Genomic DNA, 13,272 nt, shown 5'->3' with positions numbered 1-13,272 from the left:
ACTTTAGAAATGCGCAGATACCCTCTATACACTTAAACCTTATGATGGTTTATTTACTGTTGAGTGAGAAAACAATGTTGCACATTAAGCTAATCATCTGGGGACCCCCCAAAATCATTTGGCGACCCCCCTGGGGGTCCCGACCCACAGGTTGAGAACCACTGCTGTAAAGCAGCAGATCCAGCACAAAGCAAGGCTGTGGTGCTGAGGGACCCAAAGGACCAGCCGCACTGCATGTTACATCATACTAGAATACATGAATATGTGCTGCCATCTACTGCCCTTTATGTGCTACTACCGCTTGTCCTTCACTTGTTTCTGAGGGCCAATAGGTAGGCATTGGCTGATTTCAGGGGTGTCAATTGGGTATGGCAGGGGTATGCAGCTGCCATACCCTGGGTCCAGGGGGGGGGGGGGGAATAAAGGTTACTTTTAAATATAAATCCATGAATGTCTTTTTGTCTATCTGCGCTGGTTATTATGTTGTTAAATTACAGTAAAATAACCATAGAAACCTGTGTAAAAAAGGGGGGTTTTCAGACAGTGTGAAAATAGCAGATCTACATGCTCACAACGCCTCGCAGCGCGAGGCGTTGTGAGCATGTAGATCTGCTATTTTCACAATAGAACCATGTTATACAAAATGTAATGCCTCTTTTCCATGAGGACTCCCATCTTTGCCATACCCTAGCTAATGCTGAATTGAATCCAAGTGTTAATTCAACTCTGAGAGAGTGCAGATATAACCAAATGGCATCTGTTTGATTACACTTGTACACTATAGCTGCATTACAACTAGATACATTAACACTGAGAGATTTTACTGTTTCATAGTATGTGTAAATGATGGGTTCTGACGTTAACATTTATGCATTTGAAGAAATCATGAAAAGATATTTCATGAACAAAATCTCCCGCACTCTGCTCTTGCTCAGCTGCTCATCTTTATTTCAAGTGACAGACGTTTCGGTCCCCCTGGACCTTCTTCAACCTTCTTCGACCTTCTTCAACTCTTGAAGAAGGTCCAGGGGGACCGAAACGTCTGTCAATTGAAATAAAGATGAGCAGCAGAGCAAGAGCAGAGTGCGGGAGTTTTTGTTCATGAAACATCTTTTCATGATTTCTTCAGTGTCCACTATCAAACGCACCTGCACCTGAATTCAGTGGATGTGCGAATACTTCCCCTACATAGAACATTTATGCATTTATAATGTGTATCTCACTTGTGCGAATTGAACCAATTAGGTTGTAGATTCAAACCCCCCCATCATATGTTATGTATCTGGCAGATAATCTTGGAGATTAGGAAGGAGGGAGATTACAGAATCTCCAGCTGGATTATCATCGGCAGCACACTGGGAGGACTTTTACTGCTGTTCCTGCTCATCCTGGCTCTGTGGAAGGTACTGTAATGGGTGATCTGACATTATACACTATACTCTTTATTAAGGTTGGGATCTGGAACCAAAGGAACTGGATTTTACATTGAGGAACCCGGAATGGGTTCCATCACATTCGGAAACCGTTTCCAGGAACCGGTTCTATCACACAGTCAGAGCTGGTTATGTGGACTTCACGTCTGCTGCACAATTAAAATACTATTGGTTCTCAAACTTTTACATTTCAAGGACCACCATAACTCTGAGAGTGTACAAATGGAACCAAAGGAACCTGAAAGGGACCTGAAAGGGTCTATTTGGTTCCATTTGTACACTCTCAGAGTTACAAACATCTAAGGATCTATTTAGAATTCCATATGAATTGTTAAAGGGAACCATTAAGGCAGAGGTCTTCAACGTTTTCAGGCCAAGGACCCCTTAGTTGAGAGAGATGAAGCAGGGACCCCCACAACCTTTTCATAGATTCCATAATAGTTTCATTGTTTGACAGCACAATCATCAGTGTATTTTGGATTCATGTCAATTTGTGTTTTCAGATATTTAACCACTTGAATAAACTTGACCTTTCACTCTGTACTTTTCCCCCTCTACACCAAAGCTCATTGCTGAAAATAGCCGATCTACAAGCTCGCTGCGAGGCGTTGTGAGCTTGTAGATCTGCTATTTTTGGCTAAAGTTCTCCGAATATGGACGCTAGGGTTCAAGTAGTTCATATAAAAAAGGAGAAAAAAAAAGTCCCTATCACACAAAGATTTGGAGGACCCCCTGTAATAAATCTGAGGACCCCCTAGGGGTCCCGGACCCCCTGTTGAAGACCCCTGCGTTAAGGAATAGGACTCGTTAAAAGGGTAATCGCTAAGATCCTAAAAGATCCCAACTCTGCTCTTTATACATCACATGATTTTCAATTATAACATCATAACTAACACTGGAGATGTCCAGACGATATTACTACCTGAAGTACAGCCAGTCAGTACTGCTCAAATGTGGGATTGTCAGCCTGAGTAAAGCATGTGGCATGACAATTGAGTTTTTGTATGTAGATAATGCTTATGCTGTTTTGGTAAAAAAATAACAAAATTGGTAGTTGAATGAGTTTCACATGCAAGAATTATTATAAAAATGAATTTGAAGGTACTGCTACTGAACTTGGACATGTGAATGACTGTGGCTGACGCTTACATTCACTGTTAATAGAAGAGCTAATGAAAGATGGACACAGTTCATCTTGATCAAACTAATCTAACCTGCTCCCATCAGAATGACATAACTGAGTCATCATCAATAATCAATAATATTATCAACTAGAAAGATGCAATTCTTGGAAATGGATGGATGTGCGAAAACATACATCCAAGCATACCGGTATACAAACTTTGTGAAGAAACAAAGTAAGGAAACCAACTCAAGGAAGCAACAAAAAAAAGAAAAGTTTCTTGTGTAGGAGAGAGGCAGAATGTGTCGACCAGCTTGCTTAGATCAGGGGTTCCCAAACCTTTTTGTCCCCTTTTTGGCCCCGTCACCCACTTTGAAAACCCCTGGCTTAGATACTCAAGAGGAACAGTGGAGCCTTGTGTGCCCTGTCCTCTAGACCAGTGTTTCTCAACCTTTTCAGGCCGCGATCCCCAAAATAATCATATTTTAACTGGGGACCCTCCACCCTGACGAGCACTAAGAGTTGATTAATTACATGCTCACAACGCCTCGCATTGTGAGGCGTTGTGAGCACGTAGATCGTCTATTTTAACAATTTCTGCCTCTAATATTTGACAATTTGGCCAATATTTAATTTGTCATTTTAGAGGTATTAAAAAGTCCTTAAATTGTCACTATAGAAATGTGCATAATACCTATATACACTTTATGTTGGTTTGTTCACTGTTGAGTGAGAAAACAATGTTGCACATTAAGTTAATCATCTGGGGGCCCTCCAAAATAATTTGGGGAGCCCCCTGGGGGTCCCGACCCACAGGTTGAGAACCACTGCTCTAGGCACTCCCCTGCAGACTGGTCCCCTCCTCCTACACACGAACAGAGAACAACACCATTAGAATCATACCAAAAACACACAACCCATGGGCTGGGGTCATCGTCACAATGGTTAATCTAAATTTTCTCTGTATTTGATGCCCAGCTTGGCTTCTTTCAGAGGCAGAAGAGGAGAGATGAGGATGAGGATGAGAAGGAGCAGGCCAACGGGAAGGTGGCGGAGGAACGGTAACGCACGTTACGGAGTCTCCCTGCACACCATAACCTTCTCCCCCCAGGAGACCCAACACTCAGGGACCATTCATTCCACCTCTCGCCGTTCCCCCAGCACCACAGCATAGACGGACAGCTCCATAATGACTGCTGAAGCAAGACCTTTGCTCAGTGCACTGGATCTCTCCCACGCTGCGATCCACAACAACCCCCCCCCCCCCCCCCCCCCCCAAACGAGTCAGCACTGTCACACACACTTAGCATCAGGGACGTGCTGGGCCCCTGATTCAGCCCGGGAAAAAGAGTTGGAGGCCCTCATTGCGCGCTATAGAGAGAGATGTCTCTCTATAGCGCTACTGCTACTCAAAGATTTGCCATTTCAGATCATGACAAGTGACAAGCCAGTGGGCCAATTACGGTACACGAGTTATATTTCGTCGTTGTCGGGTGGAAACTTTGTATGTCCGAAACCGTTTGTTTTGTATTTATCATTTTAAAAATGATTTAAACTAGTGAAAACAGCCGATCTACAAGTACACAACGCCTCGCACCGCGAGGCGTTGTGTGCTTGTAGATCTGCTGTTTTCACTTTTGTTCGACGGCCTTGATGAAGCAGGGCTTTACTTTGCGAAAAAATTCACAAATTTGAATCTTGGAGATAAGAGGTTTCTGCCCGACAGTGACGATTTACTTTATTTGCCGCCCAGCCCACAAAATCGAACGAAGGCTGACATTTTATTTTTATTTTTTTCCTAATGGCCGGCCTGGACCGGCCCGGGAATGAACCGGCCGTTCGGGAGTTGTCCCGCTTTTCCCAATGGCCAGCACGTCTCTGCTTAGCATTTCTGCACTGTTATGACTCTAGGGCCCTCATTGTCTGCTCAATCCACTGCCCCTTTGGTGTTGTCCCCCTGAAAAAAAAAAGTCTAATTCATGCTTTCTTGTACGAAGGTGTCACTCGCTGAAAATGAAGGATTTTCAACTTTTTGTTTAAAATCTGTTATATTTGGCAAGCGACGATGTGTAAATTAGGCTTAAAGCTTGGAGCTCTCTACTTTTTGGCTAAAAGCTAGAGCTTTGGTATGCTTTAATTCCTGTATGGAAGAAGGATGGAGCAAGCTCTGGTTGATCTGTCCAAAGAGATTACTGGCCAGGATTCAGCCTTGAAGCAAGCACCTTTACCCAATTACTTCTATGATTGGGTAAAGCACTTTTGGTTTATTCTAAATGTGTATTTATTCTTGTGGATAATTTTAAAATGTATATATATTAAAAAAGAAACCTCAAAGGATGTTGTTCCACCCAGACAATTGACCGAATTCACGTTACGCAACTTCCTGGCGCTGACATCACGGTAGAAGGGGAAAAACTACTAATATCCCATAGAGTTAACACCGAAATTGCAAATTTAATGCAATTTCCGATTAGTAATGTATAAAATACGGCTAGCATGATCAAGAACACAAGATAGTAAAAGGCACAAAGCGGTATAATTTACTTTACCGTTCGAAATAATGATTTGTTGGCTCTAAGTCCAGCTATTTCTATGTTATTTTACCCTCCAAAGCTGACGTCAGCACCAGGAAGTTGCTGAGAAATTCGCTGAGTGCGCATGCGTGGGCGGGCTGTGAATAGGGTCTATTATAATTTTCCAAGAAGATGTCAGGTTTATGCTTCCATAACCTGCAACCAAGATGAAGAATCCAGAATGAACCAAAATCACCAGAATGCAAAAATAGAAGGAAAGAAAATACTTTTTTTCTTAAGATACAACAGACTTTTCCGGAGCGTTTCAAAGGACCACATGTACAGCGAACAACCCTGTAAGCAGAAATCCCTCTTTCTGATGTTTCTTACCGTTTCTTCATCCTGGGAAAAATATATGGATGATTCAACAAAACAAATTCATGCACTTTTATTTTGTAGTGAAATTAACTTGAATTTTGTAAATAGTACAATACCTTTTTATACCATGTCAAATATAATATTATTTTTTTCCCGACTTTTCCACAAAAAAAAAAAAAAGTATACAGCTTTACTTTGTAAATGTTTTATGTGTCATCGTAGGTTTACCTGTTACCACACAGCGGTCAGTCTTTGGACATATTTTGCATCACAACAATTAGCCTTTTTTTAAAAGGGTATGCATATTACAGTTCTGTGTTGCCTCCAATGTCCTTCAATGGTTTATGTGTGGTTCGGGTAACATGTTTAAAACTTCAAGAAGAACTGTATACAGTATGGTCAATACTGATACTTTAATGTCCAAATTCAGACAAAAAAGTACATGTATTTCAGCAAAACACCTCTTCTGGTGTTAACCATGAATGTCAAACGTCTATTTAATGAGCGGTGAAAAGTTATAACACACATTGAATTAAACATCTAATTTGTATATCTATGAATTCGATTTTGTTTCTATTTTCCTGGTATTCATATGGAGGTTATGGATATAGAGCAGGGTTCCCCAATAGGCGGCCTGCGGGCCATTTGCGGCCCGCGGGGGGCTACTGTCTGGCCCCCACCAACCCCAGTAATAATGGTGGTATAAGAGCAGCAAGCATCTACAAGCGTGTGCTTGTAGATCGTCTGTTTTCACTAGTTTAAATAATTCTTAAAATGATAAATGCAAAACGAATGGTTTTGGACATACAAGATTTTCACCCGACAACGACGATATCTGAACTGTCGCAGTCGCTGGAGTAGCGGGAACACCACAGTCGCCCCCTGCAATGTTGTGGCCCTCGGCTTGGTACCCTAGACATAATTCGGCCCTTGGGGAAAATGTATTGGGGAACCCTGATATAGAGTTTCTAATACAAATCAATGTCCTTGAGAAACTGACAAATGTAGCCTACATTGGTTTTTAGTGATGCAGGGTGTTCTGAGGGATGACTGAGGAAAGGCCCTAGAACAGGGGTCTTCAACAGGGGGTCCGGGACCCCTAGGGGGTCCTCAGAGTTACTACAGGGGGGCCGGCAAATCTTTGTGTGATAGGATCATGTTTTTTTTACATTAAACACTTTAACCCTAGCATCCCTATTGCGAGGCGTTGTAAGATCTGCTCTTTTTGGCAAAGAGGTTTGTAGAGGGAAAGGAAGAGCATTGAGCAGACTAAAGTATTATACCAGGGGTCTTCAACAGGGGGTCCGGGACCCCTAGGGGGTCCTCAGAGTTACTAGAGGGGGTCCTCCAAATCTTTGTTTGGTAGGATCATGATTTATACACAAACCACTTGAACCCTTGCATCCCTATTCTAAGTGGCACATTAGCCACAAATAGCAGATCTACAAGCTTACAACGCCTTGCAACGGCTATTTTTTGGGCAAATAAGAGCAGACTAAAGTATTTGACGGTTCAAGTGGTTAAATGTCTGAAAATACACATTACTCCAACATGATGACAGTGCTGTCAAACAAGTCTAAGCCGTCTAAGAAATCTATGAAAATCTTTCTTCTGCAACACAATTGTATACAATATGTAGTGGGGGTCCCTGCTTCATCTCTCTCTCAGCTAAGGAGTCCCTGGCCTGAAAACGTTGAAGACCCCTGTATTAGACGATTAAGTGGTTAAATGTCTGAAAATACACATTACTCCAACATGATGACAGTGCTGTCAAACATGTCTAAGCTGTCTAAGAAATCTATGAACATAATCTGCAACACAATTTTATATGTAGTGGGGGTCCCTGCTTCATCTCTCTCTTAGCTAAGGGGTCCTTGGCCTGAAAATGTTGAAGACCCCTGCCCTAGAATGATAAAAGATTTTAGGCTCAATTACAAAATGTAATGTAGGCTATCACCAGAATGGATATACTGTTCACAAACATAAGACTTGCCACAACTACAACTAAATAAAATAAATGACAATTTCAAATGGAGGCAAATAATCTTTTCGGAGCACCCTGGCATGAACATCTGGATGATGGCTATGATGATTTTCAATTGACATTTTGTATACCAGTAAGGGGCGCTGTTTCTTTGCTAAAGTCATAATTATCTCTTCACTTTACAGAATAATTTAAATTAGTAAAAGCTGCTGAATGCTAATGAATGTTTCATAGTAAACTACCACCAGTAAGACGCCTAAGGGCGAAAAGCGACGGGGGCCTAAAGGGCGAGGTCACGCAGAGGGCAAGGTCGCGCAGGACGGAATTCGCACAGGATGGAATTCATTATTAATATACAGTATATCGGACCAGTTACCAATATATGGAGATCCCTGATACCCATATATGGAGATCCATGTATATGGAGATATGGGCATATTGGTTGGATCAGTGCGGTTCTACAAAAAAAATGTTGTTTCTTACAACTGTACATTGTGCAAGTACAATAACGGCAGGGGAAGCAGCTAAGAACATAGGCAAAAATCTGAGCTATCTGTGTGCAAAAGTTGGAGTCTGTAGAACCAACCGTGTGCATGGGAGACCCCAGACATGCTTACTCGTAGGGCTGTCACGATTATGACATTTTACATGACGATTAATTGTCACTCAAATAATTGCGATTTACGATTTAATTGTGTATTTGTCGTTGACAATTACATTTCTGTTTGGCTTTTAGGCTTTGAAGTTGAACATGGAAATCATGACACATAACATAACATTTATGACATATTAGACAATTTTATACTTAAAAAAGAACATTGATAGTGGAAATAGCCTGTCGACAAACCGATCTGAGCTTGTAGATCTGCTATTTCCACTACTTTTTGAAAGTGTTTGAAACTATATTAACATTTCTCAACATGAAATGGATGGACGATTATGACGATTATACAAAATAATTGCGATTAGACGATTATGTAATAATTGTGACAGCCCTACTTACTCAGTTACTCGTTATGTGAAAGTCCTATGACGTCTATGACGTCTGACATCATACATACAATCCCTTTTATGCCCATATATGGAGATCCCTGTCTGTAGAATCTGTGCAAAGTGAAAGTCTAAAAAATGCATTCATCTGCCAAATAAAGTTCCAGAACTTAAATCTTAAAACCAATGAACCAATTTGCTGGGCAAAAGCAGTTCTTGTGAAACCCAATGAATGTGGTGATAGGCCTAAAAACAAACAACACAAGCAACAAATGAGGATTCTTTACTAGAAGACAAATTTCAAAAAGGAAAACAAAACAAGGAAATAAAACACTCCCCATTAAACATCTGTCTTCAGAATTCTCTTAAATGTGATATGAATAATACATTATTTAAGTGTCCTGTGCTGTGTGGACATTTTGTTGATTTTCTTCTCAATGCATGAAATGTATTTAAAGAAGCAAGAACAGAATAGGCAAAATGATTATACATGCATCTGAAACATGTTTATTTACTGCAAATCAGATAGATGGGAGTAGCCTACAATGGACAGTCTTTCTTAAAAAAATCCACTTGTTCTCAGATGTGAAAGCTCTTTATTACCATGAACATGATGACGTGCAGAGATTAGTAGCCTATGTGTGCATGTGTGCATGCGTGTGTGCGTTCCCGCGTGTGTGTGTGTGTGTGTGTGTGTGTGTGTGTACATGTGTCTTGTCATATTCAAGACTCCACACATCATCTGCACTGCACTCTGACCAAAGCCAGATCTGTGATTGTATCCCTGCATGCCAGAGCAATACATTACTTTGTTGTGATGTGCAAAACACAACAATACTTGAAACACACACAGAACATGATAATTAACCTAATAATAATAATAATGCACAAAAATATATTTCAAATACAACCAAAACACAATAATAGAGAATAATATACTTTAAACACACACACGCGCGCACGCACGCACACACGTGTGCGCGCACACACACACACACACACACACACACACACACACACACACACACACACACACACACACACACACACACATATATGCAGGATAAAACCTGTAAACTGCCCAGTATACAACATAAATCAATACATACAGAATAAAGGAATACATAACCTCAACAAAGGGGGAATAGCAAAAAACTAAACAAAAAAGATAATCAAAAATAGCAGCAGTAGCCTATATCAAGACATTAAATGATGGCATTTGTGGTAATAAATATAGATGTTTTACTCTATATCATTACGCATGAGTAGGCTATTCCTCATGCGCAATTGAGTATTCCTCATGCGTTGATGACAGAAGCTCGTTAAATTAAACATTCATCCACACACCTCTGAATGAAATGTGCCATCATGACACGAAGGAACAGTCCGGTTTACATCCCCAGTCTAGAGTCTCAAGACCAGTTCCATTTTAGTTGTGCGTAATGATATTGGAGTTGGACAAACCTTTCCTGTCTATGATGGACAGTGGGCACTGTTCGATGCCTATGACAGACCTGTGTGGAGGAATGTCCATGCGTCCTTCCTCCTCGCACGACCCAACATGCGAGGTGGTAGTTCTCATGGCCGGCGCGGAGATCCTCCAGAACAAATCCCTGAGCATCTTCCTGTACTCCCGGCGCACGAGGCAATAGAGCACCGGATTCAAGCAGCTGTTGGTGTGCGCCAGGCACACGGTCAGCGGGAACACGTAGGTGTGCACCATGTAGTACGCCCTGTCCCAGTAGACGGCGTTGAACTTGACCAAGACGCCCCAGAAGGTGATGGCGTGGTTCGGCATCCAGCAGAGGAAGAACGACAGAACCACTATGGTCACGGATTTGGTGACCCTGGACGCGCGGCTGTTGTTGTGGTGCATCATGCCCCGCTGTCTGACGAAGCGCAGGAGCATCACGTAGCTGACGCACACTATGAGCATGGGGATGACGAAGGCCACCATGATCTTCTGCACGTGGTAGAGCGCCAGCCAGTTGTTGGGCCCCTCCGGGAACCGCAGGAGACACAGCTTCTCCCCGGCGACCACCGTCACGGTGGAGAAGATGGTCGTGGGCGCCGTGGCGACGCTGGCCGAGAGCCAGAGCACCGCGCACACCCACCTGAGGAGCCCGCCGGAGCCCCCGTCGCCGCCCGCGCGCCCCTTCAGCTTCTTCAGGGTCCAGGCGACGGAGCGGTAGCGCGTCACGCTCATCGCGGTCAGGAAGAAGACGCTGGCGTACATGTTCATCACCGTGACCGAGAGGATGATCTTGCACATGACGTGTCCGAACGGCCAGCTGAAGTCCAGCGCCGTGTCCACGGCCCAGAAGGGCAGCGTCAGCACGAACTGGAAGTCCGTCACCGCCAGGTTGACGATGAAGATGTTGATGCTGCTGCTGGACTTCTTGTTGCGGTCCTGCCTGAGCCTCATCAGGAAGAAGACCAGCAGGTTCCCCACCAGACCCACGGCGCACACCACGGAGTACACCACGGAGATGAGGATCCGGAGGGCGGGGCTGCCGTCCGCGGGGAAGTCGATGTCCTCCGTCAAAGTTCGGTTGACCGCTCCGCTGTGGTTAAATATGTCATCATCCATCATCACATCAAAGATGAGCAATCAGGTCAATTTGGCAACAGACCATATAGGGCATAATACTACTGAAATTATAGGCCTAGTGTGTATGTATATTGCACTTCATTCTGAGTGGTGCCTCGGTGCCCGACTGCGTCCGTCGGCTTCTGTCACTCTGTTCTGTTCTGACTGACTGGAGTGACAGGATTGTCAAAGATGTGGTTTTATAACTTCGTCGCGCTGGTTTTATATGGGTTCCAGCTTCCAGGGACACCGCAGAAGAGCGGGGATTGGTCGAAATAGACTTGATCGTGCGTGCGTAAGCGTGTGGCTGTGTGCGCTCACGGTTTTGTTTGGTTGGCCAACACCTGCACGCGTGTGTCAGTGTGTGCATTCACTTTTCTTCATAATTAAATGAAGAAAAGCTAATTATAGACCGTGCGAGTGTGCATAAAGTATACCAATACCGTCATAGTGCGCAATAGCCTAGGCCTATGCTATTAAAATAAAGATAAACATATTTTACAGTAAAGTCCATATAATTAATACTGTTACTAATTTACCTTTCTATCTCCATTAACTTCATTTCTAACAAGAACAGCATCATCTATAGCCTCCGTAGCCAGACGAATCTACCATTGCAAAGAAATATTTTGCAAATTGCGGATTAAAGGCCCATTCCTACTGGGCCAGATAAAGAGATACATATCTGTCTGTATCTGTATCTTACCATCCACTTGAATGGAGACAGATATTGTTTTATCTATTGTCTGGCGAGGCTAATTCATCCATTCCAGCGGTGCCCACACTTTTTATAGCTCAAGAAAGACCCAAAAGAGGACCCAAACTTGTAAAAACAGATTCATGAAAGAAAAAAAGAAATACATTTGGGAATGTTTTTGGAAAATGTTTTGAAATAATACTAATTAAAACAAAAATGTAAGGGACCCATAAAAATGTGTCTTGTTATGACCCTGACCCACAAATGGGTCCCAAACCAACCCAGTGTTTGGGAACCAGTGATCTATTCCATTTGAAAATGGGTATAATGTCTTTATTCTCCCACTAGAGGGGGCGCAAACATGACGCACGTGTTAGTTGGCAAGCTGCAGCAAAAGGCACTTGACTTGTCCTGTGTTGTGTTGTGTTGTGTTGTGTGTAGCATAATATAGGTTAATAGGCCTACTGTTTAATGTGCTTTTTGCCAGTTCCTCAGCTGGAGAGTGCTTTGAACTAAGCTCGAGTCTCAGCCATGTCTTTTCCAGCACTAGGGCCTAATTGGTAACTGCCCTTTTTCAATTAATTGTGTACAAACGACCCCAATGAAGCCATGCCATGGTGCTTTCTTGGGTTTAAATCCTCTTTTCTGTGAACTGCTAAGTGCTAATAAAGTAGTTATTCAATCAATCAATCAATCAATTAATTAGTGTGACTGATTGATGTTCTGATTGCCAACAATGCATAGCGAACAGATCATATTTGTAGCCTACTGTCAAACACAAACAGCACGAGATCGTATTTCCATTGTGATCTTTGAGTGCAAAATGTGTGCAAACTGCAAACCCAATGGAAATTGAACCAGGCTGTGAGGCTGTGACAAGTCACAAGAAATGAGCCTTGATGCGAGCTGCACGGCTAGATATAATTGACTTCAAGTCGGAGGCTTATATGACATAATTATCTTATTTTGACTGAACAAACGCCCCGATTATACTTGAACAATGCCGTGTGGAGTGGAATGGAGTGGCATTCCCCTTTAAGCCAGCGAAAGGGGACCTATTATTGGGCCAGCAGTCCACCCCTCCATCGGAGGGGGAGGCTCCGCTCTGCAACAAACTGTTGTTTGTAAAAGGAAAGTTTAGGAGCTGTCACAGGCTGTCGGGAGGAGACTGATGGAGGGGAGAGGGGGCAGCTCGTCGTAATAAGCAACCCGTCCACACAAACAATACATCAAGTTATAGGCTAATTCTAGGAATGTAAAACAGAACAATGCTGCACGGACGAGGACGATGCACACACCTAAAACTACTATAGCAGTGTATTTGGAGCTGGCACAGTTTGTAAAAGTTTCTGCACCCGAACAAAAGGGTGTCACTCACTAAACTCCTCCAGATGGAATGTATTTACAATGAAAACGCACTGAAGACGTCGAGGGTCTAAAAAACAGTTCCATCAAGATGGTTTACTTGAACTACGGGTCTCATGCTCCTCCAGGACAAAGATTTTCTCTCATTCACTTTTTCTTCGCAGTGGGGCTTCTTCTATCGGTCCTGGAAAACACCACA

The 13,272-nt window shown here is 42.9% G+C and overlaps 2 protein-coding genes across 2 annotated transcripts in view; one reads left to right on the top strand and one right to left on the bottom strand.

Annotated features, from left to right (window-relative positions):
• The window catches only part of itga11a (integrin, alpha 11a), a gene marked incomplete at both ends in the record, with an annotated part of 122,066 nt that extends 118,445 nt beyond the window's left edge, over window positions 1-3,621 (top strand). The window contains 2 exons of the mRNA XM_080730696.1: window positions 1,290-1,403; window positions 3,535-3,621. Coding sequence (XP_080586822.1) covers window positions 1,290-1,403; window positions 3,535-3,621 — 201 coding nt within the window. The remainder of the gene's footprint in view (window positions 1-1,289; window positions 1,404-3,534) is intronic.
• A 6,229-nt stretch (window positions 3,622-9,850) lies between these two features.
• On the bottom strand, window positions 9,851-11,011 carry LOC308288054 (relaxin-3 receptor 1-like; the record flags this gene model as incomplete). Its single annotated transcript, XM_080729397.1, has 1 exon — window positions 9,851-11,011. The coding sequence occupies one exon, from the start codon at window positions 11,009-11,011 to the stop codon at window positions 9,851-9,853; it is 1,161 nt and encodes a 386-aa protein (XP_080585523.1).
• Between the last annotated feature and the right edge of the window lie 2,261 nt (window positions 11,012-13,272).

This window comes from Nannobrachium achirus (assembly GCF_963921795.1).
Source record: "Nannobrachium achirus genome assembly, chromosome: 7".
Lineage (NCBI taxonomy): Eukaryota > Metazoa > Chordata > Actinopteri > Myctophiformes > Myctophidae > Nannobrachium > Nannobrachium achirus.
The sequence above is the reverse complement of the archived record's forward strand: the minus strand, read 5'-3'. Positions and strand labels throughout refer to the sequence as shown.